Consider the following 23,946-nt stretch of genomic DNA (forward strand, 5'->3'; position numbering starts at 1 on the left):
GGCTGACGGGTAGAATTAATCACATGTTCTCATGTCCAGACGGGGTCAGAAATTCTCACTGAAGTCTTCTTTCTTAGACAAGTAATGATCTCTAAAAAGCAAGAATGCCGGATTTCCACATTTGTTTTCATTTATTTCGTACAAACCTACACTTCACGTATGCTAATTACGTATACCCCACTAATACCTGATGCTCATGGCTGGGTACCACGGCATACCCTCAGAGGTCTAGGGCTGATAGGGCTGTGCTGGTGGTTAAAGGGGGACTTACTCAACATTTGGTCATAATGTTATGGCTGATCGGCGTTCATAGTTAGTATATAAGATCTAAAAGAGCAGATGACACATTTTGTGAGGCAGCTACAGACTCGGCATTTCATGAGTGTTGTTTTATGTAAGAATAATTATATTATTATTATTAATGGTGTTTATGGTGTCTATGGTGTGAGCAGGAATGGAAAGCATCCTTGTTAGCGTGCCTTGTTAAGGGGGACACATTTTTCCTCGATCTCAGCCACTGCAGTGCTTCCCACATTACTTCAGCGGTTGCTGGTTTTCCCTTAACGCCATTAGCCAGCTGATTAAATGATTTAGTGCCGAGGAACGGCCCAGTGCAGCCATGGTGGCGTGGTCATCCGCAGACGATAAGCCACCGGCCGATTACTAACTACTTACTAGCCAGTGCATGGTTTCTACAGGAAACGGACGTGAGGAGCGAGCAATGACCTGAAGCGAAATAAAACGCTGAATGGTGGAAAGCTGCAAACTTCTTTAAAAGGCGAGCTGACAGAGGCCTGTGATTACTAATCATCCTGAAATTCAGAAGAAATATTTGCTGGACAGGCCAAGGCAAAGGAAACGAGCGTCAGCACCTGCACAGTCAAGAGCCTGGGACGTCGTAATAGCCAAAATACTAGCCAGAGGGGACATTTTCAGGCGTCGATTTTCATGTGCTATTGATATTTTACCAATATCGCAACACTAAACTGAAATATGGCACATCACACGGTACAAAAAAAAATGAACCTCCGCACTCCTTTCGCTATTCGCTCAAACGTATGCGCCGCATCCACGCTTGAGGGCGGACGTGTCTGCCTCCTGCAATAAACCTGACGGCAGTCATGTGACTCCTTAACCTTCTGTAACTTATTTTTTTTGGTACCAGCAACCAGAAACCAGAACCAGACCTTGACAGACGCATATAAAAAAAAATTTAAAAAAAGAAAGAAAAAGACGTAATATTCCTGGATGAAATGGTTAAAATTGTAGATTTCTTTTTTCCGAATGCGAGGCGCGATTGCGGGGGGTGGGGGACGACTTTCGGCAGTGTCAGTTTCCAGCTTCTGACACCATCATTGCATTTTCTGAGCCCTAAAACAAGCAAAGCCGGCAGCCTGAGCCCTGCCTGAGCCCTGCCGGACGGGGAAGGGGCAAGACGAGGTGGCAGGTAATGACAGCGTGATGTAAAATTCATGAGGCCAGCGAGTCCCTGGATAACGCGGACGTACATCCAGGAGGACGTGAGGAGCGAGCAATGACCTGGAGCGAAATAGGAAACGGCGGAATGCTGCGCAGCGGGGGGGGGATAAGAGGCGACAAAACTGTAAGGAGGCTGCATCGTCGCAGCATTCGTGACAACACTGTGCGCGGCGTTTCGTGCACATTTCGTGCAACAAATTAAATCAACCCACGTGTTGGGATGGAGGCCTGCGGGGAGAACGCAGCGGAGCGTCGCGACGCGCCGGCAGCACATGAAACCAGATGGGACTAAACACTGAGCTCTCCGCGCAAAAAACACACCGGTGACAGCACAGCCGTGTAATTTCGTTTTTGTTTTTTTTTTTTTTTTTACCCCGATGTCTCACGAGGAGGAATAACGAGAAGCGGGGGGTTGGTCCATGATTCATTCAGCAAAAAAAAAAGATCCTTCAAAATCATGACGTGATCTTCAGAACGCGACTAACTAACTAATGTCCTGAACAGCTGGGCGGAGCTACATATCATGATGATGGATGGGAGGGAAAGTCTTCGTCTTTGCTTTTTAGCTCTCTGATGGCATATGAAACGCTCGTAGTTGGTAAACAAATCCCCTGATTTATAACGGATGCTTCGGCCCCTGCTCCTCTATTGGAAATTGCCCCGTATTGACGTGTTCTGACGATGGCGGTGACACCACTTATTAACACTCAGCATTTCGTGGGTTTAAAATGGCCACCTTTAAAAGGGGCAGTGGTGGCCTAGTGGTTAAGGAAGCGGCCCCGTAATCAGAAGGTTGCCGGTTCGAATCCCGATCCGCCAAGGTGCCACTGAGGTGTCACTGAGCAAAGCACCGTCCCCACACACTGCTCCCCGGGCTCCTCTCATGGCTGCCCACTGCTCACTCAGGGTGATGGGTTAAATGTAGAGGACACATTTCACTGTGTGCACCGTGTGCTGTGCTGCTGTGTATCACATGTGACAATCACTTCACTTACTTATATAAAACACTAAAAAGTCCACATAAGCCAGAAAACAGTAACCAAAAGGAAAGCTCAGCTTTCAAGGTGGCTAACCAAACCCCTTAACATCCCAACAAAAGCCCGATGCCAGAGCCTCTCTTCAATCTCACAGACAAATAAGATGACAGAAAAAAAAAGGCGCAGACAACGTTTTAAACGTAATGGTCTGCGGCAGTAAAAGGGTTCAGTGAAGACGTCTAGGATATTGTGTTTGTGATGCGTGAGCTCGGCGATTTTCATATTGCAATCGGGGCGTCTCCACGTGGCCTTTCAATAAGACCGTTCCCCTGAATAACTGAAATTAATTACCCCAAACCATGACGCTTTTCAGCGGCACTTCTATTTTATCGCTCCACCTCGGCCCCCTTCGCTCGGGGAGGCGGCGCAGCATTTGCCATCTCCGCTGATGAAAAGAAATGCATTTTCCATTTGGCTGAAGCTCAAAAGGAGAGTCGCACTCCGCCACAGGAGCCGACTTTCTCCCGGCATCCACGCCGGGTTTTAATACCTTTTTTCCCTTTCCAGCGCTCACTGTAATACAAAGCGATAGTGAAGTGATTGTCACATGTGACACACAGCAGCATAGCACACGGTGCACACAGTGAAATTTGTCCTCTGCATTTAACCCATCACCCTGAGTGAGCAGTGGGCACCCATGACAGGCGCCCGGGGAGCAGTGTGTGGGGACGGTGCTTTGCTCGGTGGCACCTCAGGGGCACCTTGGCAGATCGGGATTCGAACCGGCAACCTTCTGATTACGGGGCCGCTTCCTCAACCGCTAGGCCACCACTGCCCCCAAAAAATGTGGAGCGGGTCATTTGTGGGTCATCCTTTCGCAGGGGCCATGCTAATCTTCTCTGTATCGATCCAATTTTAGTATATGTGCAGCCGTAGCAAGCAGATATACATATAGTACAGAAGCGGGTGACCTAGTCAGTGGCATTAGACTCCATCAGGTAGAGGCTTTAAGGAAGAGGTGTTGCGGCATACCGTGCAGAGGTCCTTGTATTGCATCTTCTGGAACTTGGTGTCGGCGTTGCCAGCACAGAGCTCCACGTATCCCAGCACCACCTGGAAGACGGTGTTGTGGATGGCCTGGGTGAAGTGCATGTGGAGCTGGTCCATGGCCGTCTGAGGAGCGGAAAAAGAAGAGTATATGATGAAAAGATTGAACATACACTATCGGTCAAAAGTTTGGATGCACCTACTCTGTGGTGGTTACGGAGACTAAGATGGAGTCATTTTGATGAATCCAAAGCGAGAAACATTTTTGGTATTTTTGTAGCTATTTTTACCTCCATGGCGGCTTTGTTCCCTATTGTCATCATCAAAAGCCGCTTGATGAGATGCTTATTAACATGAGTGAATGATAAACCAGCTGTTGGAAACCGTGCCAGTGTGTTGATACGGACAGAGTCATGTGAATATAGATATGATACAAACAAATACTTTCTTCCTCCAATGGGACCTTTGCGAGGTGAATCTATTCATTACAAAATGCCATGAACCAACACATCTTACGATTGGGATATAGTAAGCACAGGGTATTAAATGTTTAAGTATATTGTATTAAACTGAAAAACATACCACGTATTGGCATTATTTACCATTATACACATCATATATTTCATTTAAAAGCCCGCTTGACTGTCTTAGTCACAGTCAGAATTACACGTCCGGTTGTTTTCTAAGATGCATGAGATGCTTATTAAAATGTTTGTGACGTTGTGGTGGCAATATAGTTTTACTGCATCAATTCATTTTTCGTGGTACATTTGGTAGCTTACAAATATGCCTACCACATTTATGGCAAAGGTGTACAATATTTTTGTGTGTTTTTGTTCAGAGGACAAAGTTATCCTCATGAAGACTACATCAAACCCCCAAAGCTCTGGGCTTAGAGGCGGGTGTCGCTGGCACACCCCGGTTTCTCCTCATATCCCTCTCGGGTCCCTGGTCTCACGACTCCGACTGAACGGGCAGGGCTGCACGCATCACGTGCCTCCATTACAGCAATTTTACAATCCCATCAACCTGTAATATGCTTCTAGCCCGAGACGCACAGAGCGCCGCTGGCCGGACCCCGTACGGTAATCAGGAATCGCGATGAGGTGCTACGGTCCAACCGTAGCCCTTCGTGCTGGAGGCGCCACAGGATCCATTGCCTGCGAGGCGCACCCTGCGTCTGACGCCCGAGGGGGATTAAGCCGCCTTAATGAACCTTCGCGGGCAGCGGCGTGGAGAACTATGCCGATGCCAGTGGTAGGCGACGAAAGGGATGCTGGGAAAAGAGTGATTAATGAAGAAAAAGAAACGTGGAGGGCTGGCGACGCAGCAGTCTCATTCTCAACCTGTCACAATAGCTTAAAGAGCGTTAAATATTAAGGCTGGCGTTTGCAACAGCCATCAAATATGTTTATGGGTTATTAAGGTCTTTACAGAAAGACTATCACTGCCTCTGAGCGTCTCAGCAAAATAATAAATTCATGTCATTTGCAAACAGAAGAAGGACACGACGTGAGGGAAAAAAGGACAAAAAAGAATTGGTTAAATACAGAGCCGAGCTCATTAGGCTAATGGCAGATGGCGAGCCTTTCACGTTCGTATTTTCGGTAGTAGCTCCCACAGAAGGACGTGCTTGTGAGGGGGCTTTTTCCTTTGATGGTGGTGGGTCAACGGCGCGTGCGAGAGCGCACATCTTGGACCCAACAATGGACCCTTGAGCCCGAGAGACCACCGGCTGCTAAATGGAGGGAGAATGGTGACGTCTTCCTTAGCTTTCATGGCATTAGAGTTAAGATGAAGAAAAAGGGGGAAGCGTTGCCAAATTTGGACTAGCGCTTTGATGTCCCCCCCGTCTTTTAACTTTTGAATCACCTTAAAAAACTGTTTGAGTTATGGAACGAATCATCAAAGTAAATTGAACGGCTAACCACCAAGCCCAATGCCGTCTTCCGTACAAGTTGGGGGAAAAGAAAAAAAAAAAAGGAAAAAAAAAAAGACTTATTTCTTGCCGGCTTTAAGGAGAAAGGAAAAAAATATGATTCCAATTTAGCACTAGGATGCCAAACACACGGTACCCCCGGCATTACAGATATAAATGCAGCCTGGTCCTGGGGGGGGGTGGAGAAGAGAGTAAAATTATGTGCAGAGAAACCATCCGTGTAATGGACGTGTGGCCAACAGGTAATGCGGTGTAAGGATTACCAGAAACGTCCCAGTGAGGATCAACGCCCGCAAAACAATTCCGCGAGAAACGTATGGTTGTCTTGCTGTGACACAGAGGGGGTTTTGTAATAAGAAGGCTTCACGTGGGAGTTTACTTTCAATCACAGCTATGAATGGGGAGGGGGAGAAACCAATAAGCACTGAAAAACACCACCCCGCCGGGCTGGGAGGACGAAGTTTACCGCGCAAGATCCACGGAAATGTGAACATGCAGACTAACCTGAGTCTTGCCAAGGAGGGAGTAGGCCAGCTGAACTTTGGTGTAGTGCGAGACGTCAAAGTGCTTGCAGGTTTTGGACAGGGCCACGTCCAGCTGCTCCTGCGAGGGGGGGATTAAACGGGAGGAGTGACGGAGGGACAAGAGATTTGTGAAGCCAAGCCCTGTGACTGGCTGCTCAGTGCCTCAGGTACTGATTTGTCAAGGTCGGCCAGCCTCAGAGTTTAAAACCTTCAGAGTCAGACGGACAGCCTAGCGAAGGTTATGAATACATAAGAAAAAAAGACATTTTCTCATATAGTTTGTGGAGGATCAGGTCTGGATATGGCCCGTCTATATAATAGGAGGTGTTTAGTAGGGGTGTGAGAAAATATCAATACAGCAATATGTTGTAATGTTTTACATGGTGATAGTCTATCAATCAAATATACATATTTGTATACAAATTTAGTACAAAATTGAGTTCTGAGTTATGTTGTTTTGGCTTAATTATGAAAAAAAAAAAAAAAAAACGCACACAGCATATTGTATATCAGCTCTGTTTTTACATTTTCAGTGAACTGTTGAATATCACAATAAAATGGTACAATCATATCGTATAGTGCGATTGTTGCCAATAAAGACCCCTAGTGTTCAGGGTAGTTTGAACAAGGTTTCCATCTTCTTGCCTTAAATAACCTGAAATTTAGGTGGTGTCCTTTACCGACCTTGTCAGCTCTGAAGTTACTTTTTCCACTATCGGACGCTCATGTTTGTCCAGTTTCATTGCAATGGTCAATAATTTTCCTAGGTATACTTCGTTTTGCAACGATTGCAAACTCCTCTGAAATGTGCGAAATTAGCTATTTCAAACAGACACTAATCACCTGTACACTAAATGACTAAATGAACCTTCTTTACCATCATAGGTACAGTGAGTGGCCAGGAGGGTAAAGAAAAGGACCCATAATCAAATCCTGAAGTTGTGTGCACCGTGTGCTCTGCTGCAGTGTTTCACAATGGCAATCATTTTGTTTCACAATTCTTTCCCTTTCACTTCATCACATTAGCATGGTTTCACTATCATTTTTGCTAGTGTTTACCAACAGAAATACACAAATCACGTCATCTGAAACATTTTCCTTGGAGTCAGGTTCATATATGAAGAAGATTTTGGCATCACTACATGGTGACAAAAATTCACAAATCTCATTATATGTTAGCTGGGTGATTTAATTGGATTCTTTCAGTAAATGATCCTTCTTCTTCACGTGGTATTCTAATCATCCCCTGCCAGTTAGACGTTTTTGTTGACGTTTTTCATCGCGTATTATCCCTTCTTCTTCAGTCTTGGACGTTCATATTCTTCCAGTTTGGCACAAGCCATCTGTAGACAAAAACCTGCTCATCCACACACTTCACAGATTGTCTACAAGGGAGCTGGGTAATGACATTTTAACATTGGACAGGCAGATCTGGTATTAATGCCTCTGACGAGTCAGCAGATTAAATCACACTGATCACACCGACTTCAAACTGTACTGGCTCAGAGATGTGAAAAGATTGAACCTGGATTTGGCTATTTGGGGAAGACACAGTAGTCTGTGACAATGGCAATAAAAATATGTTTGAACGGTCCCCGATATGAAAATTTCATAAGGAAATTATTTAACATTAATAGTTCCCTTAGCCTGTCTATGGTCCTGCAGTAGATAGAGATGGCGATAGGTGTGAAGGGTGCTTTGCTCTTTCTACTTCACCATTCAGAGTGTGGAGCTCAGACGGCCGGATCTGGAATTTGTCCCTTTGTGTAGTCACAAGGGGATCAAGATTTTTCAGGAAAAGCACCGACAAGACTTCCCGTTGGCGGTTGTTGAATGCTCTTGAAGACAACCAAATCCGCGAATGCCTGCTCAATTTCTATAGGCCACTCTCCTCCTCGTCCCGCCTCTCTCCTCCTCATTAGCATTTAAAGCTACAGACACCGAAACAGTGCGTCCTGGGGAAATCTCATTGTGTTCCCGGCTAAACACAATCCCGGCTCTGTAATTCTGCACCAGTGCTGAATTTAGAACGAGACTTCAGATACAGTATTAGGGGATCACTAAGATCAATATAAAATTTTAAAACTTTTTCTGAACTTAAATAAGTGGGGGCACCTCAGTGGCACCTTGGTTGTTCGGGATTCAAACCGGCAACCTTCTGATTACTAGGCCGCTTCCTGACCTGCTAGGCCACCACTTCCCCAACTAAACGGAGCTAAACTTTGGCACAGGGTTGACGGGTACACATTTTTCCATTCTCATTTAGCCAAATCCTATTGAACAATCTTGCCTTTCAGCTTTATGTCGTACCAACTAATTGAGAAACCGTGGTGTATGAAATAACCCCCCGGGCCATGTGTACTGACGTAACAGAGCCGCAGATGAGTTTGTGTGCTCATGGGTTGGGAATTGGCCATAATGAATCGGCCCGTGTAATACATTCAATGCTGAGCTGCTGATTCGCTATTAGGAATCAACTATTAGCTCAGCTGCCAATGCTTGTGTAGTTGCAAAAACATGTTTTTGCACCTGATAGGCCCTCAGTTAGTCTCAGAGTTGGATTCACATAGCAAAAAAAACCCCACATAAATAAATAAATAAAATTCCACGTACCTCGATTTGTTCCAGGGTGTCCTGAAGCTTTGAATTCAGCTCACTGGAGAGAGGAGAGCAGCTTTTAAGGTCAGCTGGGCAATAATAAAACAACACTGATCAACTGGCCCACCTTTCAGAAATGCCACGGAACAGCATGGACGGCCATTCATGCGATGGCAGTGTTCGGCTTCATTTCACAAAGGGCCCGGAGGGATCCTGGGTCCCAGAGAACTGTGTTGCACCGCTAAGACTTATGATATTTTTCATTCTTTACAACACCCACCCCCCCAGAGCATGAGCACAATTTTTCAAACTTCAGGCACTGTTGCTTTTAGCCAGGGTGTAAAATGGTTTATTCTCGGTGTACAGAATCACTGATTCTGAGTTATGGTCTCAAAATATCTGAGGTCGTGATGTACCTTCCAAAACAGCTTCATTCAACAGAATGACAAGCATTACTTTGCAGCGATATTCAATGATGTATTCATATTTATCTTCATCGAGATTGGCTGTGGTTAAAGGTATAAGCAATCTTCCTTTCCTTTAATTCAAACACACATCTTTTGATGAGAGACGACAGCCAGCACATCCCTTGGTGAGAACTGTCAAAGGAGCTTTGTCTCGCTGTCACTAAGCAATGAGGAGGAAAGAGGAATATTTGCAAAAAAAATAAATAAATCCCGAGGACCTTTTCTCAATCATGAGATCTAATGTGGTGGGTCCTGGCACAGAGGCGGCTTTCGGCATGAAAAAACGACAGGAAGCAGACAGAAGCAGGAACGGCTTTCACTACGTAGCATCATTTGCAGTCTGACCGCAGACCTCCTGCTTTCATTGGTTATCATTTTTTTTGTTCTTATCAGAGTTCCTGACTCCAGCGATCCTTACAGTGGCCATCTGATCTCTAATCCCTTCCCTTCAGAAAGCATTGAATGTAGTTGGGAGGGGGCGTGGATGGGAGCTGAGGAATTATGGGGGATCTGACTCATCTCCATTCCAAAGGGATTCCCACAATGCCAAGCATGATCAATTAGAATCTCCTCATCGACTTCCATCGTTACAGCTCGGGGGTCCCTGAACATCTTCTGGGAGGCAACACGTAATAGCACTTTAATGAGTTTTCACAACAGGCTCCTCCAGAAAGCGAAAAATCATAAAAGTAACATGATTCTTTTTTTTTTTTTTATTATAATTGTGCCATCAGCCATAAAAAAAAACTTGACAGCCGTTGAGAATCATTAATGAATAAAAGGCTCTTTTAAGAGCTTCACAAGACCCCCTTTCCCCCCCTATCCTGACTAGAAAAACAAGGCTGGCCGGCTAAATAAACTCTAAGTCTGTGAGCTCTTAGCTTCAGAACTGGCCACGAGTTCAGGACAACGGGCCGTAAATCCCTCATTCCAGCCAGTCTCGCGGCTTAAGACCACGGTAATTAACTGTGCCGGCCTCCACCTGAACGAGGGTGTAATTGAAAGCTCCATTACTGCTGGAGATTAGGGGCGACAGATAAACTGCCCGGCTTACCGCGATTTCAAATGAAAGCAATTACACGGCAAAAAAACCCCACACAAACCGTTGATAAGGAAATGTCTGTTTATCTGAAGTCGGCAAAACTCTGCGTAAAAAGGCATGAGGTCCAACGGGGAAAAAGTCGCTTTTCGACGACTTGACTGCAGTGATGTGAGTAACGCCGTTTCTGAGAAAGTTTTTCAGTGACTGACCCCCATCGGCAGAGACATCTGCACTGAGTTTACCAAAATTACATTAGCAAGCATCAAATGTATAACCAACAATAGCACACCCAAAAGGATAATCCACATTTTGTATGCTATATAGACAAGATCTGAAAATGTCCTGCTCAATTTCTGTCATTTAGACTTGGGTCAGAAAAGCTCGGCTCAGTCAGCAAATACAAAATTCTGGTCTATAGTACCTATCCTTCCTGAATTATTCACTGCTTGGAAAAGAGTTTTTGGTGATTGGTAAAAGCGTTTCGCATGTTTTTAAACCAATGAAATGTTCATGTGACTTGCAATTCTCAGCCACCGTCATCAGGTGATGCGTTTTAATTATCGCAAGAGATCATACTATTATAAACCCGCAAATTTCATCGTAATGCAAGCAAAGAAAGAGGGCCTTTAAAAAGCTGTACATTGCAAGAGCTCTCCTTGTAAGAACAACAGCCTTCAACAGCAGTTTATTCCATTGCAAATAAAAGTTTGTAATTAATAATTTTATTTTTTTAATATGTGTTTGTGGGAAGCAATTAGGGTTGGGGGGTCCTGGCTTGTCTTGGACATAGGGAGCGGGGGCTTCAAGGAAAAATAAGATTGGGAACCACTGAGCTAACCAATTTCTGTTTCCATCGTTACAACACCATCATTAACATCAGGCGTGTTAGTGTATTTAAGCTGTTTTCTTCAGACCAGCCAAATGTGCAATGATGATTGTCTAAGGTAGAGTTAAACTGATAAGCCGACCACAGGCAGAGGTGAATTATGAAAAGTAAAAATCATAATTGGGGACCTTAAGGCTCCACGGATACCCTGTATTTAACACACACATAATAATCTGTCATTTTTCTCTGTGCTGCAGACGTCCTGGGGACCACGGTCACTACTATGCAGATAGGGTACCAGCTCTTTCATTCGAGCATTTAGTGGATGTGTTATAAATAAATTCATGATTTACATGTTTTGGAATGTTAATTATGAAATGAGAAATCAGGCAAGCTGAAGCTGGGTAGAGGGGAGGTATATAACCCTGTATAACCGTTACATGAAATACTATGGAGATGTGATAAAATTTTGGTTCACATACTATTACATATAGGCCTGAATATGCACCCTACAGTACATATGATATATGGCTCCAAATATGATGTTTTAATTAGTCCTGAAAAGGGGGTTGTTTTATATTTGGACCAAAACAGTTATTTACTGTTTAATAAAATTTAGGGCTGTCAATCAAAGAAGAATTATTTACCTGATTACATCATAGCTTTTGTAAAGCCTTAATCAAGATCAATGGTAATTAAATGTATTAATTATTACAGAGATATGTGTAGGAAAGGGCCGCAATGTTACGTTGTCATCTTGAATGGGGTGACGTCACACCTAGCCGAACAGAATTGTGGGGTTTGTCGATTTGCAGAAAGAAAAAAAAAAAAAAACATAAAATAAAAAAAACTTGCCGCTCGCCAGTCATTCAATTCAATTCATGCAGTTTTTCCTGAGTGTCTTTTGACACCGCAAATAAAATTAAATCGTTTTACAAACCAAAATGTTCTGCGTATATTTGTGCTATTGTGCAAAAGCCCTAAAAGCTGTGGTGAGGGAACCCAGTTAATGGCAAACACAGAGCATGCATTCCTACAAACCTAACGGTTGTCCTTTTTCATTACATGTCCTCAGACACACCAGATGTTTGTGTTCACCATCCCTTCCTCATCGACATCGAAGCTTCCAGGGAACGCCTGCCAGATCCTCCATTCTGAGGGAAAGTCTGTTTGCAAAGGTACTTAAGCACTTATTTACAGTTGGGCTGATAAGAATTGGCAGCCAGGATGTTCTTGCACTGCACTGCTGTTTACTGAAGCATTGTGGAGTAGAAGAGCAGCTGTCGAGGGGGGCTGGAGAAATGCGGGGCCTTTAGGTACCCCGAAAGCTGCTTAGCTCCACGGCTCTCGGCTTTTTTAAAAACCGGCACAGCCGCCGGACGCCGGGCGGGAGGGCGCGGCTGCTGAAGGAGCGATGCGCCCCCTTCGGGGCCACGAGAAGCATCGCCGCTCTTTGATTTACACAACGGCAGAGAACTGGCAAAGCGCTCCGGCGCGAACCTTGCTTTACAATGCGTCCAATCTAAAAGCTCATTTAAACTGTAACAGCCTCGTTCCATTGAGCAGCACTGCACCCTGGCAAGAGCTGAATGTGGAAACAGGCAGAGGGGATTGGAGTCCGGCCAGACAGCATTTAGCCTTATTAAGATGCAGGTTTCACCTGAGGAAGATTGGCCGGGGTGGAGGCAAAAATGGGAGCGGTGTGCACATCAGCCATCCATATGAATGTTTCCAGTTTCCACTGGTCACATTCCTATCGTGGCCAAAAATCAAGAAAAAAAAATTTAAAAAATCACCTTTGGCCCTTTATTGCTATAATATGACAGTGCCAGTACACTACTCATTAAAAATGGTTCACCAATTAAAACAAAGCCTTTTAACATTTATGGCTAATTATACAAAAATATCCTAATTATTTTTAATTAGCCTATAATTTCATTACCATCATTATGACTTATTTACATTTTTTTTTTTTTATAAAAAGGACAATAAGGGGTTTTGCCAAAAGCCAAATGCTTTATAAAAACCCATTGCGACGACGTCGCCAATCAGCAGCTACGGGACAAAAAAAAAGCACAGCCTGTTTCTTGCGACCACAATACAAACATGCTACCATACATCTCCCCGTTCCCCCGCCGTCAATCTCAGGCCAAAACTCCTGTCCCACTGCAGCCTGTTACTGACTAAATACCTGAGGTTAGATTGGGGACTGGGGTTGGGTGGTGTTAAATAAAAACCCTCTACTATCAACCTGTTCTCAGTATTAAAACACTGCTGTGTTTGACAAGGTGCCCATAGCTGACTTTATATATATATACACACACACACACACACACACACACACACACACACACTTTAGCTCCCAAGCTGGCTGCTCGTGGAAAAGAAATAATAAATTTAAACAAATAAATATAAAAACAGGCCCTTAGTCAGACAGGACTGTGGAGTCAGTGAGTTTATGCCTCTTTGGACTCAAACCAAAATTCCCACTCAAAAGAGGGGGTTTGAAAATGCTTGGCAAAGCCTTTGGAAGTGTGTGTGTAAGTGTGTGTGTGTGTGTGTGTGTTATCCATACAGAGATAAAGATAACTCCAGACCCATGAGCAACCATGAACTGCCAGTACCATCCTAAAGCAGGCGCCAACGTGACATCCACAGATCCATGCTGTATGAACATGAGGACTCCCTCTGCGTGGGCCGCGTCCTAATGCTGTAATGACAAGCCATTAGCGCACCTTATTGATCTCCAAGCAACAGTAGCCACTTCCCTTGCGGAGTTATCTTCATCATTAGAGCTAATTTAACCAACCCTTCCCCACACCGTTAACCGGAATGTATCACTTAATCACAGCAGCATTTCCTGGGTTATGAGCCAAGAAGCCACATTACAGTTACACCTATGCACGCCCCAAAAAACCAAACAGGCTTGTCATTCACATAATTTGCCTTCGGAGTCAAGATTTGCATCATGAAGAGCCAGTTCTATGGGTCACCCAGGGGTTAAGGTCAGTGATATAAATGCGCATTATAAATGTTTTTTGATTTTTTTTAATACTTTTTATTTAAACGTTCCATCATTATCTGACCATACAGAAGAGGTTTAGAGAAGAGTTTACTCAATTTAAATTTTTAAATGTAAATAAGAAATGTATTGTATAGACATTCAAGGCATTTGGCAGATGAGGATATCGCACTCTGGATAAGGGAGCCTGCCAAATGCCTTAAATGTATAGATCTCGATGTGTTTCGGAGCCCCTCATTTTTACAACTTTAAACACATTGCTCTGCAATTCGCACCTGTACTTGGACACGGGCGGATGAAAAATAAAGACCAGCGTGGGCCTATTGTTGAGAACAGCAGTCCCCCCCCCCCCCCAAGGCCCTTCAAAACGATTGATTTGATTCAAAACACGGTGCTTCAATCAAGTGCACTTTCTCCGTGACAATAACCTTTTCAAGTGTCCTGCAACCCACGACGTGTTCGAGGCCCAACTCATAACACCCCAAAACAATGCACGCATTCAGAAACGCCTCTCCAAGCCGCACCAATAATAGGAGCGCTCCTGACTATGAAAGCCGCCCAATTATAAAAGTTCTGCCAGACAGCAGTTTATTTTTCAAGTTTAGTTCTTTAGTCCAATCTCAATCCCTCAAACCATGTCAGCGTCAAATGGAAAGAATAACATCTACATGCAACCCTGTGCAGCTTCCCACATGGGGTGTCTTTCACATACCTAATACAGCTGTAGTGTTTGAAGGTGCTGGCAGCTTTCTGGCATTCCAGACACAACTGGATAGCACCTGGATAATCTTCCTCCTGCAGGAGAACAAAGGGAAACAGAGGTTAAAACAGAGTTAAAAAATCATCCTAAATGAAAATGTAGGGCGGGTGGCAATTATTATTATAGGCTCCTCCTCTTTTCAACTTTGTTCATAAAAAAAATCGCTGAGGTTCGTCATCTGAGTTCCCTAAATAATTTCATACCAACAAAAGGCTGGAAAGTTTGTTCCTCCTCTCCAAGACACAGATAACATCATTTCATGATAATCCTGATGACAAACTTGAGTTAGGCACCCAAAAAAACGGGGTCCTTAATTGAAATAAGCAGATTTTTCAGGCGTCAATGTGCCTGTTGATGTGGACGTAGTCAAAGAAAAAAATGGCATCAGGAATTAGAATTTTCAAAAAGGAAATTGAAGGGTTATACTGCGAACGTTTGGCCTAAGGCAATGCTTGGCTAATTCACCAGACATGATGAGGCATCTCACCTCCAGCATCTCGCTCAGTCTCACATCAGTCCTTTGCTGTAAAAGAAAAGAAGAGACAAGCAGCCAGGATGAGTTAGATCTCTATACCTGGACAGAATGGGGTTTTATTGGCAGAACCAGTATGGGGGGGTAGTACCAGAGTCTTTATGGTCCTAAGTGACTTGAGTAACCCAGTTAATAGCTGTCTCCTCCGCTGGTTGGCCAGGAGCCCTAGACTGGCCTCTGTGAATCCCTCTTTAGAAGAACTAAGCTGCCTACAATAAAAAAAAAAAAAAGGGAAGTTAGGGATGTTTTTCTCATTTGTTTGCTGGGCCAAACTTTTAAAGTTTAATGTCCCCATGACATTCCCTGCTTACCTCCTGGCATTGGTGCAAATGACGGCTGCCAGCTGAAGGTTGGTCTGTAAAGACGTGACTCTCTCCAGCTCCTGTACGAAAATAAGCGAGGGCATTTAACCGTTTTTTCAAAAACAGACAAAAGTAGTAGCGAGGTCCGAAATTATGTAATTCACAAATGGAAAAAAACAAGGCAGGACTGCTTGCTCCTTATCGGTATCTTGGAGATGTTGTTTCCTCCCTAAACAGAACATGAACAGGAACATGAGGATTTTTTATCGTAACTTTTTACACTATAGTGACGAAAACATCTGATAAGTAGTTAAATGCCATGACTTCTTAAGGTTCTTAAATGGGTTTCTTTTATACCTATTCTCAACATATATAGTCTCCTCCCTCTTCTACGGTTTACCTCCGGTTTCTGTACTCATAAAAAAATCTCTGTTATTATCATCTTATAACCATGTATTTTAACAGACCAAACATGCAGACAGAATACCAGTGAGAGTATTCAAGACGCATGATTGGCATTGACATCTGTGTCTGGTGAACCAAATTGTTTGATATGGGAAAGTATGAATAAATCAAGGTCACACTCATGACTCCTTTCGATTTGGTTCAGTAGACAACTAGTGCTGCAAGATTAATCTAATCGCAAAACATAATCGCGATGTCAATGATTAGTACATGGATTGGATCAGCAACATATCCGATCCATTCTCTCAAAGTTTGTGAGCTGACTGAAGTCTCACTTCAGTCGGATGTGTTGTGTTTGGTCACATGACTTTTGATTCGGAGACATATGGTTAGACGCGGCATGATTCGCTGAGTCTTACGTCAACGTCGCCGCCATATTGCGATAGGCTGTGCTGTGGCGTGAAGCATATACATGTCTATGGTGAGAAGTGCAAAAAATGCCTCACTCTTGTGCTGCTTGGGGCTGTACAAACCGCTGTACGCTCCAAACCAGATCCCGGGGGATTATATTTCATAGGTAAGGCTGGACAATTGTTTTGAATATATTTGGCCATTATAAAATTCCGTTTTATAAGTCTTAACCTTAGCTAAGCTAGGCTAAGCTAGCGAAGCTATGCATTCCTGTGTTCAAGTCAGCCTCCAAACAACGTTTTGGCTAAACGTAGGCATTAACTATTTAGACTGTTCTTAGCTGTTTAGTTAACGTTTCTCAAACTTTGAAGGTTTCCTAAAGAAATTCACCTCAGTTTACAAATCTTAACCTTAGCTAAGCTAGCAAAGCTATGCATCCCTGTGTTCAAGTCAGCCTCCAAACAACGTTTTGGTTAAAAGTAAGAACTATAATACGGGAATTATAATGCCCAAATATAATCAAAACAGTTGTTTAGCCTTACCAGGTTTTGTCGTTCGACAGTAATGTAAAAGAGTTTTTATGATTTATTTAATTTTGTAGAATATTGTATTTTGAAAGCACTGGGCATTTCAGGTTGTTATAAGTAGTTTGTATGTTTCACTTTGAAATTAAACATTTCACTATTAGTATGCGACTTTTCATTGATATACAAGCAAGTGTCATATCGCAATCGCATATCGCAATATTGCTCTCAATAATCACAATATGTCTTTTTCCCCAAATCGTGCAGCCCTACAGACAACCAAAACAGTCTACAAAATAATAGCCCCAATGGTACTATCCCAGTAATAATGAGAGTTCATAAATCTCATCATACAATATTGTACTACACAGTGCATGTTATCACCCAAAATACAGCTTGAAAACTAAATAATGTGCAGAAAGGGAGTGCATTACACACACCGCTGTCCCTCCGGCCCTTTTGCCGGTGACCTCTGCCATTTACTGGTTCAGTAAGAAATCTCTTTCATTCCAGGTCTTAAGCTCCTTTGTGGCCTGGATGAAAAGAGACAGACGGCGTATCTTTTATACCAACAGAAACGAGCAATACGAGGTGATACTGCTGCCATTCGTCTCATCCGGTGGAACGCGGGGTCGCAACTTTATTAAAGGGGAAACGAAAGAAAGAATCAAAAAGTTATTCTACTTTTGGAAGTCAGCAATCCTTCCGGATACAGAACACGCCCAGAGCTAATGCCCGAACCAAGGTGTAGATTATACTGTGCTTCTTCTATTTTGCCCCCTTTTTGAATTTTTTTAAGAGCCAGCTGTCACTGCCCAAAGGGGAAATGCCTTCCGTGTGACCTCGTGCTAAGACGCACATTCGTTGTGCTGAATAAAGACCTGCTTTTTAGAGAGAAGGCATCAGCACACTGTCACGTTAACAATAATTATTCGGAGGATGAGAACGAGGTGGAAAATCGATGCCGTGGCGAAGCCATGCTCGGGAGCAGCCCGGAGGGGAGGGCGGTGGTGAGATGAGAACAAAATGTGGTATTAAAATGTATTTAAATCGGAGGTCGGGGTTAATACACAGAAGAAGGAAAGTCATCCGCCATTCGGCTCGGCTCGCCGTATTTCAGACCCACGTCTTCAGGAACGGATGAAATATGCATTGGCAAGAGGCACCTGACCTTTGAAGTGCCCTTGAAAAGGCCCTCGGCCCCCTGAAGAGGCGCCATGACTCCCGCCCGACTCCTGTTCCTGATCTCCGGGACGCAGCAGGAAAGAGAGCTTAAAAGGAGGAGCCCGAGTGAGTCACAGAATGACTCCGGTTTTACAGCCCAGTGGCCCGGACAGCCTGACACCGAGTTACGCCCTACAGAACTCTGCATACATTCACGGCTCGAGTGAATCTGGTTCACAGGGGTCGAGAGAGGCCAACAACCTGGCGGCCAAATGGGAGGACGATGAGGCAGGCTGGGTTACTGCAACTAGAAGAGACGCGGGCAAACATCGGACAAGCATGTTCAGGATATTCGGGGTTCACATGTTACCAGGAAAACAGGGAGATCTGTACAAGATTCCACTCGTAGTAATGGACACAAATCCAAAATTGGCAGCCCTACTAATGCACCTTTTACTGGGCGCTTCAGGTGGAATTTGAAAAGGAACCAGACACAATACAAGAAAAAAAATTTTTTGTGTTGCACTGTTCACAATGTTTGTATTTTATTGACGATTTATTTATTTATTTTACTGTTTTTAAGCATTTTATTGCACTGTTGTCCACACCTGACCACAGTGTCTCTCTGTAAGGAGCTGACTTTGTTGAAAGGAATTATTTGGACAATTTACTTCAGTTAATTTGTTGAGCCATGGGCACTCGCTTGTGGAGAACATACGTGGTTAGATGATGGCTAACCTAATCAAACGCTTTCATTTGATAAATTTGTTTAATCCAGAGTTGTATTCAATTTGTGTTGAGGATTATGAAAAGTCTCAAACACACTCATTCGGGTTAAGGTGAGGTGGCCATTTTGAAAAGTGTTGTCTTTATTGTCATTATTTTACAATTCACATCCAAGATGAACAACGGGGTAATCATCAAATGCTCGTGCAATCAGGAAATGCATGGGAATGTGGCCAATGTATACTTTCAGAAAATCACCCCAGAAAACAGGGTCAGTCTAGACTCAGACCACTTTTTCACTGCTCCAGAGTCCAGTCTTTGTGCTTGCTAGTCAAATGAAGGCAAACTGCTATTTAGTGTCAAACATCTAGGTCCTGGACCACATTTGGTTTATTTCAGTGATCCTTTTAGTCATTTGATTTTCTTGATGAAGGACAATATATACTTATACTGAAAGGCAGTGATCCCTTTCTTTGACAGAGTTAAAAAAAATGAGAATGAGTTAAGATTAACATGTCATCATGTGAAACATATTAGTTGATGTAGTAATTAACTACTTCTTTTGTCAATTGGCTCCAGGCAGTGCACTGACTCAGCTTGAATCCCCCCCCTCTTCTACCCTCTAGCTAATTAATGTCCACCAAAGCAATGACGAAATGACCAAGAGCCAAAACGAGGTGGCACAGTGGCCATTAAATACATTCCAGGCATGCAGTGACGGACAAACTAATGTAAAGTACATTCATTTCTCCTCACTCTATGCCTTGAGCCTATCTGAAAGCCATTCATTAGCCTTGGGGGTGGCAGTCTTGCTCCCTCTGACAATCTTTCACCCCCCCAAGCAAGTTTTGTCATTCAAGTTATATAAAAACCTGTCGGGTTTATGCAAAATTTAAATGAAATCTTTGAGACTCCATATATCCTTCAACCCTCATAAGCACATGCCAAAAATAGTTGAAATAGCCCCAACAATTAGAATGTCTACACATAAATGGGTCCAACTAAGACAGGAGATTAAACCAGGTTGTCACATACCGTTTTTTTTTTCCTTTTTCCAATCAGTACATTTGTCCCAGAAAGGGACTTTTATTTTTTAAGAGCCAGTTAGCTGTTAGATGTTAGCACAACAGCTTGTCAAGTGACACCAGCATTTTAAGGAAACACAGGCTGCAGGAGAGCGGCCGCCATCCAACTTGCGATTCGCCCACTGAAGGGTCCAGTGGGCGTAGCCAGGAACTCACAAATGTACCATTTCCATGATCAAAGCTTAGAACAGCAGAGAACAATTCGGATAGAGAGACAGAAGAGAGGGGGGAAAAAAAGTTAAGGATCTGAGGAATAGTAGCCGGAGGGAAGAGGATAAATAGCCTGTGCGCCCTTTCTTCTTTTGGAGGAGCTGAGGAAATGCTCATTCAAAACAGCCGAGAAGGACAATCCACAGACACGTCTGCCAGTCAAGCTATCAGCAGGCGAGGGAACTGACTTATATTTATACAAAAGAACTAAAAAAAAAAAAAAAAAAAAAAAGCGCAACGATTAAAAAAAAATAAATAAAAAACTAGCAGCATATGGCCAGTTGAGGAGTTGCATGTTGCCGTGGCAACCGTGGCAGGCAGGGAGACGGCGAGCGAGGCGCGCGGGAACACGCCGGTGTGCCGTGGATGAAAACACTTCGCGTTGGGGGGAATGTGGCAGACGGTCCGGGGCGGCGTGGGGAGCGCTAGATGAGAAGGCCGGGGCTGGCGGCCATGGCTTGATTATCCTAATGATGTTCGCGGGACTTAATGAGTGCAAAACGGGAGAGGACGGGGAGAGGTTTGAATTCGCTTACCTTAACGTAGGAAGGCTGCTTTTCCAGGATGAGGTCTGCAACTCTTTTGGAGACCTAGAGGAGGCGGGGGGGGGAAATAATTATTTAAGAATAAGTTAGAAAGTAAAAAGGCACTTTGGGGACTCCAGGCAAAAAGGACCTGAAGGGGTCCAACATTATGAATATGAATTGTTTTTATTATAGACTTGTCGCTTGAATTTTCTGAGTGGCCCCTCTGCGTACATAAATGCTGTCTGACAAAATAAACGTGAGAGGACTTGACAAGGACACAAGCGTCCGAGACAAACAAGAACAGCCAACGGAGCAACAGCATCCCTGCGCAAGAAGCTTCGAGGGAATTTCACAGAATACGGGTCTGATGGATGAACACTAGCGCGTGGGGGGGCTGCAGAGGGGAACCGACAGCGGGGAAGGGCCGAACACCTCAGAGAGCGGCTAGCAGCCTGCAAACACTCATTTCCGCTGCCAGTGTTCAAGGTCCCTTCCAACGGCTGCCACTTTTCCGTCAGCGTCAAGCACAGAGATCATCCTGACCGGTAATCAATCCAACGTGTAATTATTTAATCAGGATCAGACAGAATGATGGTGGGTCTGAGCGCTTAACTAATCCCACTGCACCATCTACTGGCCAGTGGCTTTTGAGTGCAAGAAAGAAAGTAAATGGTGAGAGAAGAGAAAGAAAAAAAAAAAAACATCCAATATAGGGACTGGAGCCAAGATGGAATACTGACAAAAAATATGGAAGTGAGAATGTGATGGGACACACATTTAAGGGGAGCAAAAGAAAAAATAAATACTATGAATTCTGGACAAAATAATGATAAAAAACTAAAATCATTTCAAATGTATGATAAATGAGTCTCCACTTTCAATTAATTACATAATTAGATTCTAATGGTGGTTCAAAGGTAGCATTAAAAGTTCAGCACAAACAATGTTCTGAACTTTGGAACTTCGTATTTTCATAATTTTTTTTACCTAGACATCCCATGCAGTCGACCAAGGCAGGACATTAAGGGCCAATTTGTTGAGGAATGCAGTCTCACCCTCACCTCAATTGTCTGTTAGTATTGTCTTGTTAGTATGTTTTCCAGAAGCATCAAACGTGGCCATAGTAATCCAAGCACAAACAAGCAGTCTGAATGGCTCAGTCAAACCACTTTAGATCTTTTATCAATGAAAGAAACTTGCAAGAAAGACACTTAATTCTATAAGGGTGGTGTGTGCCACAGGGATCTATTCTTGGTCTGCTTTTATTGTGGGACTCCTTGTTTTTGTGAAAGCTGACACCTTCAAATTGAACTGTTTATTTATTTTAAACAAATATTATTATTTTTTTAGTTTAGGTTGTGGTAAAAAAGCCCTTAGCCCTCACTAACCATTTTTTTTTTGTCATATCTTTTAGATTGCTGTGTCGTGCCGAGATAATGATTATTCATGCAGAAATCCACAGGGTTCTAAAAGGCCCAAAATATTGCTCATGGCCATATTATTATAATTCGACAAGAGGAACATGCACAGATCTCCCAGTCTCCAGGCCTTCTAATGGTTGTCCAGCTCCAACCGTCAGCAACTGTCAGCAAGTCCAGCTCCAACTGTCCCATCTAGATTCAGACATATGACTGAGAATCAAGGAAGACTATGTTTTCAACCCATCCATGGAGCCACTGGAAAACACCCAACTGGTGCGACCATCCACTAACCAAGATGAATTAAGTACAGAGCTACGAGGTAACGCTGCATGCCCTTATGGGAGGACCAGTAGTCCATGCTTGTCTATCAGCAGGCTATCAGACCGAGCAGAGTTCTCTACCTGAGTCAGCCTGCCGCGTCGCTCGCTTAATCCTCTCGGGATCGTACAATGTGAAATTCTGGCGAGCGGGGGTAATTCTAATTAGAAATAAAATTAAACATGGCCTCCACTAAAGTCATAAACACGCTGCTGTCTCTGATGGCTGCCGCGCCGCGAATTCAAATTACCCAGGCAAGAGCCTGTGTCAACCTGACGCAAAGATGAAAAAATACAAATTACAAACGGCTCGTCCTTCAACAATAAAAACTTCTGCGCAATTCTGGTGCACGAAGGCGTAAAGCATGTTTAAAGTCACGGCACTCGTTTTATCTATCTATTTAATTACGTCACCACCAAAATTAAGAAACCAACATAGTGCAGCAGTTCTTTGTGTTTGTCAACCTGATAATGAATCTTGATTCTGTTTCAGATGAACTACTTTCTCTCTGCTGCAACCCCGATCCCTTTGCAGATTAAGACAATTGGATTAGTAAATATCGCTTCATGGGAGAGGATGTAGAGAGAGACAAACAGCACGTACAGCCATCCCTGGGGCTTTGGTCAGTGTCAGTAAGCGGTCAAGTCTAGCAGCGCTCAAGAGGCCAATTACTAATTTTCATTCACTCTCGCATGCACCAGAACTTCATTACTCATTCAGGTGCACTACCAACGTTTGGAGGCACCTACTCATTTTTGGGCCTTGCGGTTTTTGCATTATAGATTAAAACTGAAGACACGAGGCTATGGAATTAGCCACGTGAGGTGGTTGAACAAAAAAATTATGAAAACAAGGAAATAAAGTTCATCATTTGCTTCTCTCCAAAGCAGGGAGCTTTTGCTGGCTTCTCTCCACAACTTTAAGATGGACAACGGGGACGGATTCCAACAGTCCTGAAGGTTCATGCTGAACACTTTCTTATCATTCGCTTGTGATAATGAGCATCTCATCAAGCGGCTTTTGTCGATGACAATGGCAAACAAAGCCGCCATGAAGGTAAAAAAAAAAACAGATTCATCCAACATACTTCACTTGAGCTAATCTGAGTAAAACGAACGTACACATTTCATACAGGTACAAATGAGAAAATCAAATGCACACATTTTTCAATGTGTGCTCAACTCTGAACACATGCATCATAACTACATCCCACCCAGAGCAAAGGCTTTCCATGAAGCTCTGTCTGCGATGGGCACGATCCCAGTGACACTCAAAGAGACAAACACAATTATAACATAAAAAAAAATACCTGTCCATTCCTTGACGGTACAATTTTTTTTCCTTTCATCACAAGTGTCCAGGAATAAATTAGATACGGATAACATCGCATCATCTTGGTAAAAAAAAAAAAAAAAAAAATTGAACGAGACAATTCTCTGGGAATTAGGGAGCCGGGAATCTCGGCCTGTTTTCTGATGAGGGGATTGCGAGAGGGCTGCCAAGCAAATCAAAAGGAAAAAAAAAAAAAAAAAAAACAGTATTTCTTCATAAAGCCGGGAGATTGCGTTTTATAAAATGCAGACTCAAGACGTCTGTAATCACAGCGGGATTCTGTTTATTGGCGGAGACAAGATCGGTCC

At 43.6% G+C, this 23,946-nt stretch overlaps 1 protein-coding gene and 1 pseudogene across 4 annotated transcripts in view; both read right to left on the reverse strand.

Annotated features, from left to right (window-relative positions):
* Positions 1-23,946, reverse strand: part of vps50 (VPS50 subunit of EARP/GARPII complex) — a 96,971-nt gene that overhangs the window by 58,912 nt on the left and 14,113 nt on the right. For 3 of the 4 annotated variants that reach the window (XM_028964116.1, XM_028964112.1, XM_028964114.1), the window contains exons 5-12: positions 20,577-20,630; positions 15,525-15,595; positions 15,305-15,422; positions 15,169-15,204; positions 14,634-14,716; positions 8,580-8,622; positions 5,947-6,045; positions 3,489-3,629 (exon numbers count right to left, since the gene is read on the reverse strand). In XM_028964116.1, the coding sequence (XP_028819949.1) occupies positions 3,489-3,629; positions 5,947-6,045; positions 8,580-8,622; positions 14,634-14,716; positions 15,169-15,204; positions 15,305-15,422; positions 15,525-15,595; positions 20,577-20,630 (645 nt within the window). The remainder of the gene's footprint in view (positions 1-3,488; positions 3,630-5,946; positions 6,046-8,579; positions 8,623-14,633; positions 14,717-15,168; positions 15,205-15,304; positions 15,423-15,524; positions 15,596-20,576; positions 20,631-23,946) is intronic. The other variant, XM_028964113.1, reaches the window with a different exon arrangement.
* LOC114770920 (uncharacterized) lies at positions 3,297-3,395 on the reverse strand (annotated as a pseudogene).

Source organism: Denticeps clupeoides, chromosome 20, assembly GCF_900700375.1.
Source record: "Denticeps clupeoides chromosome 20, fDenClu1.1, whole genome shotgun sequence".
Taxonomy (NCBI): Eukaryota; Metazoa; Chordata; class Actinopteri; order Clupeiformes; family Denticipitidae; genus Denticeps; species Denticeps clupeoides.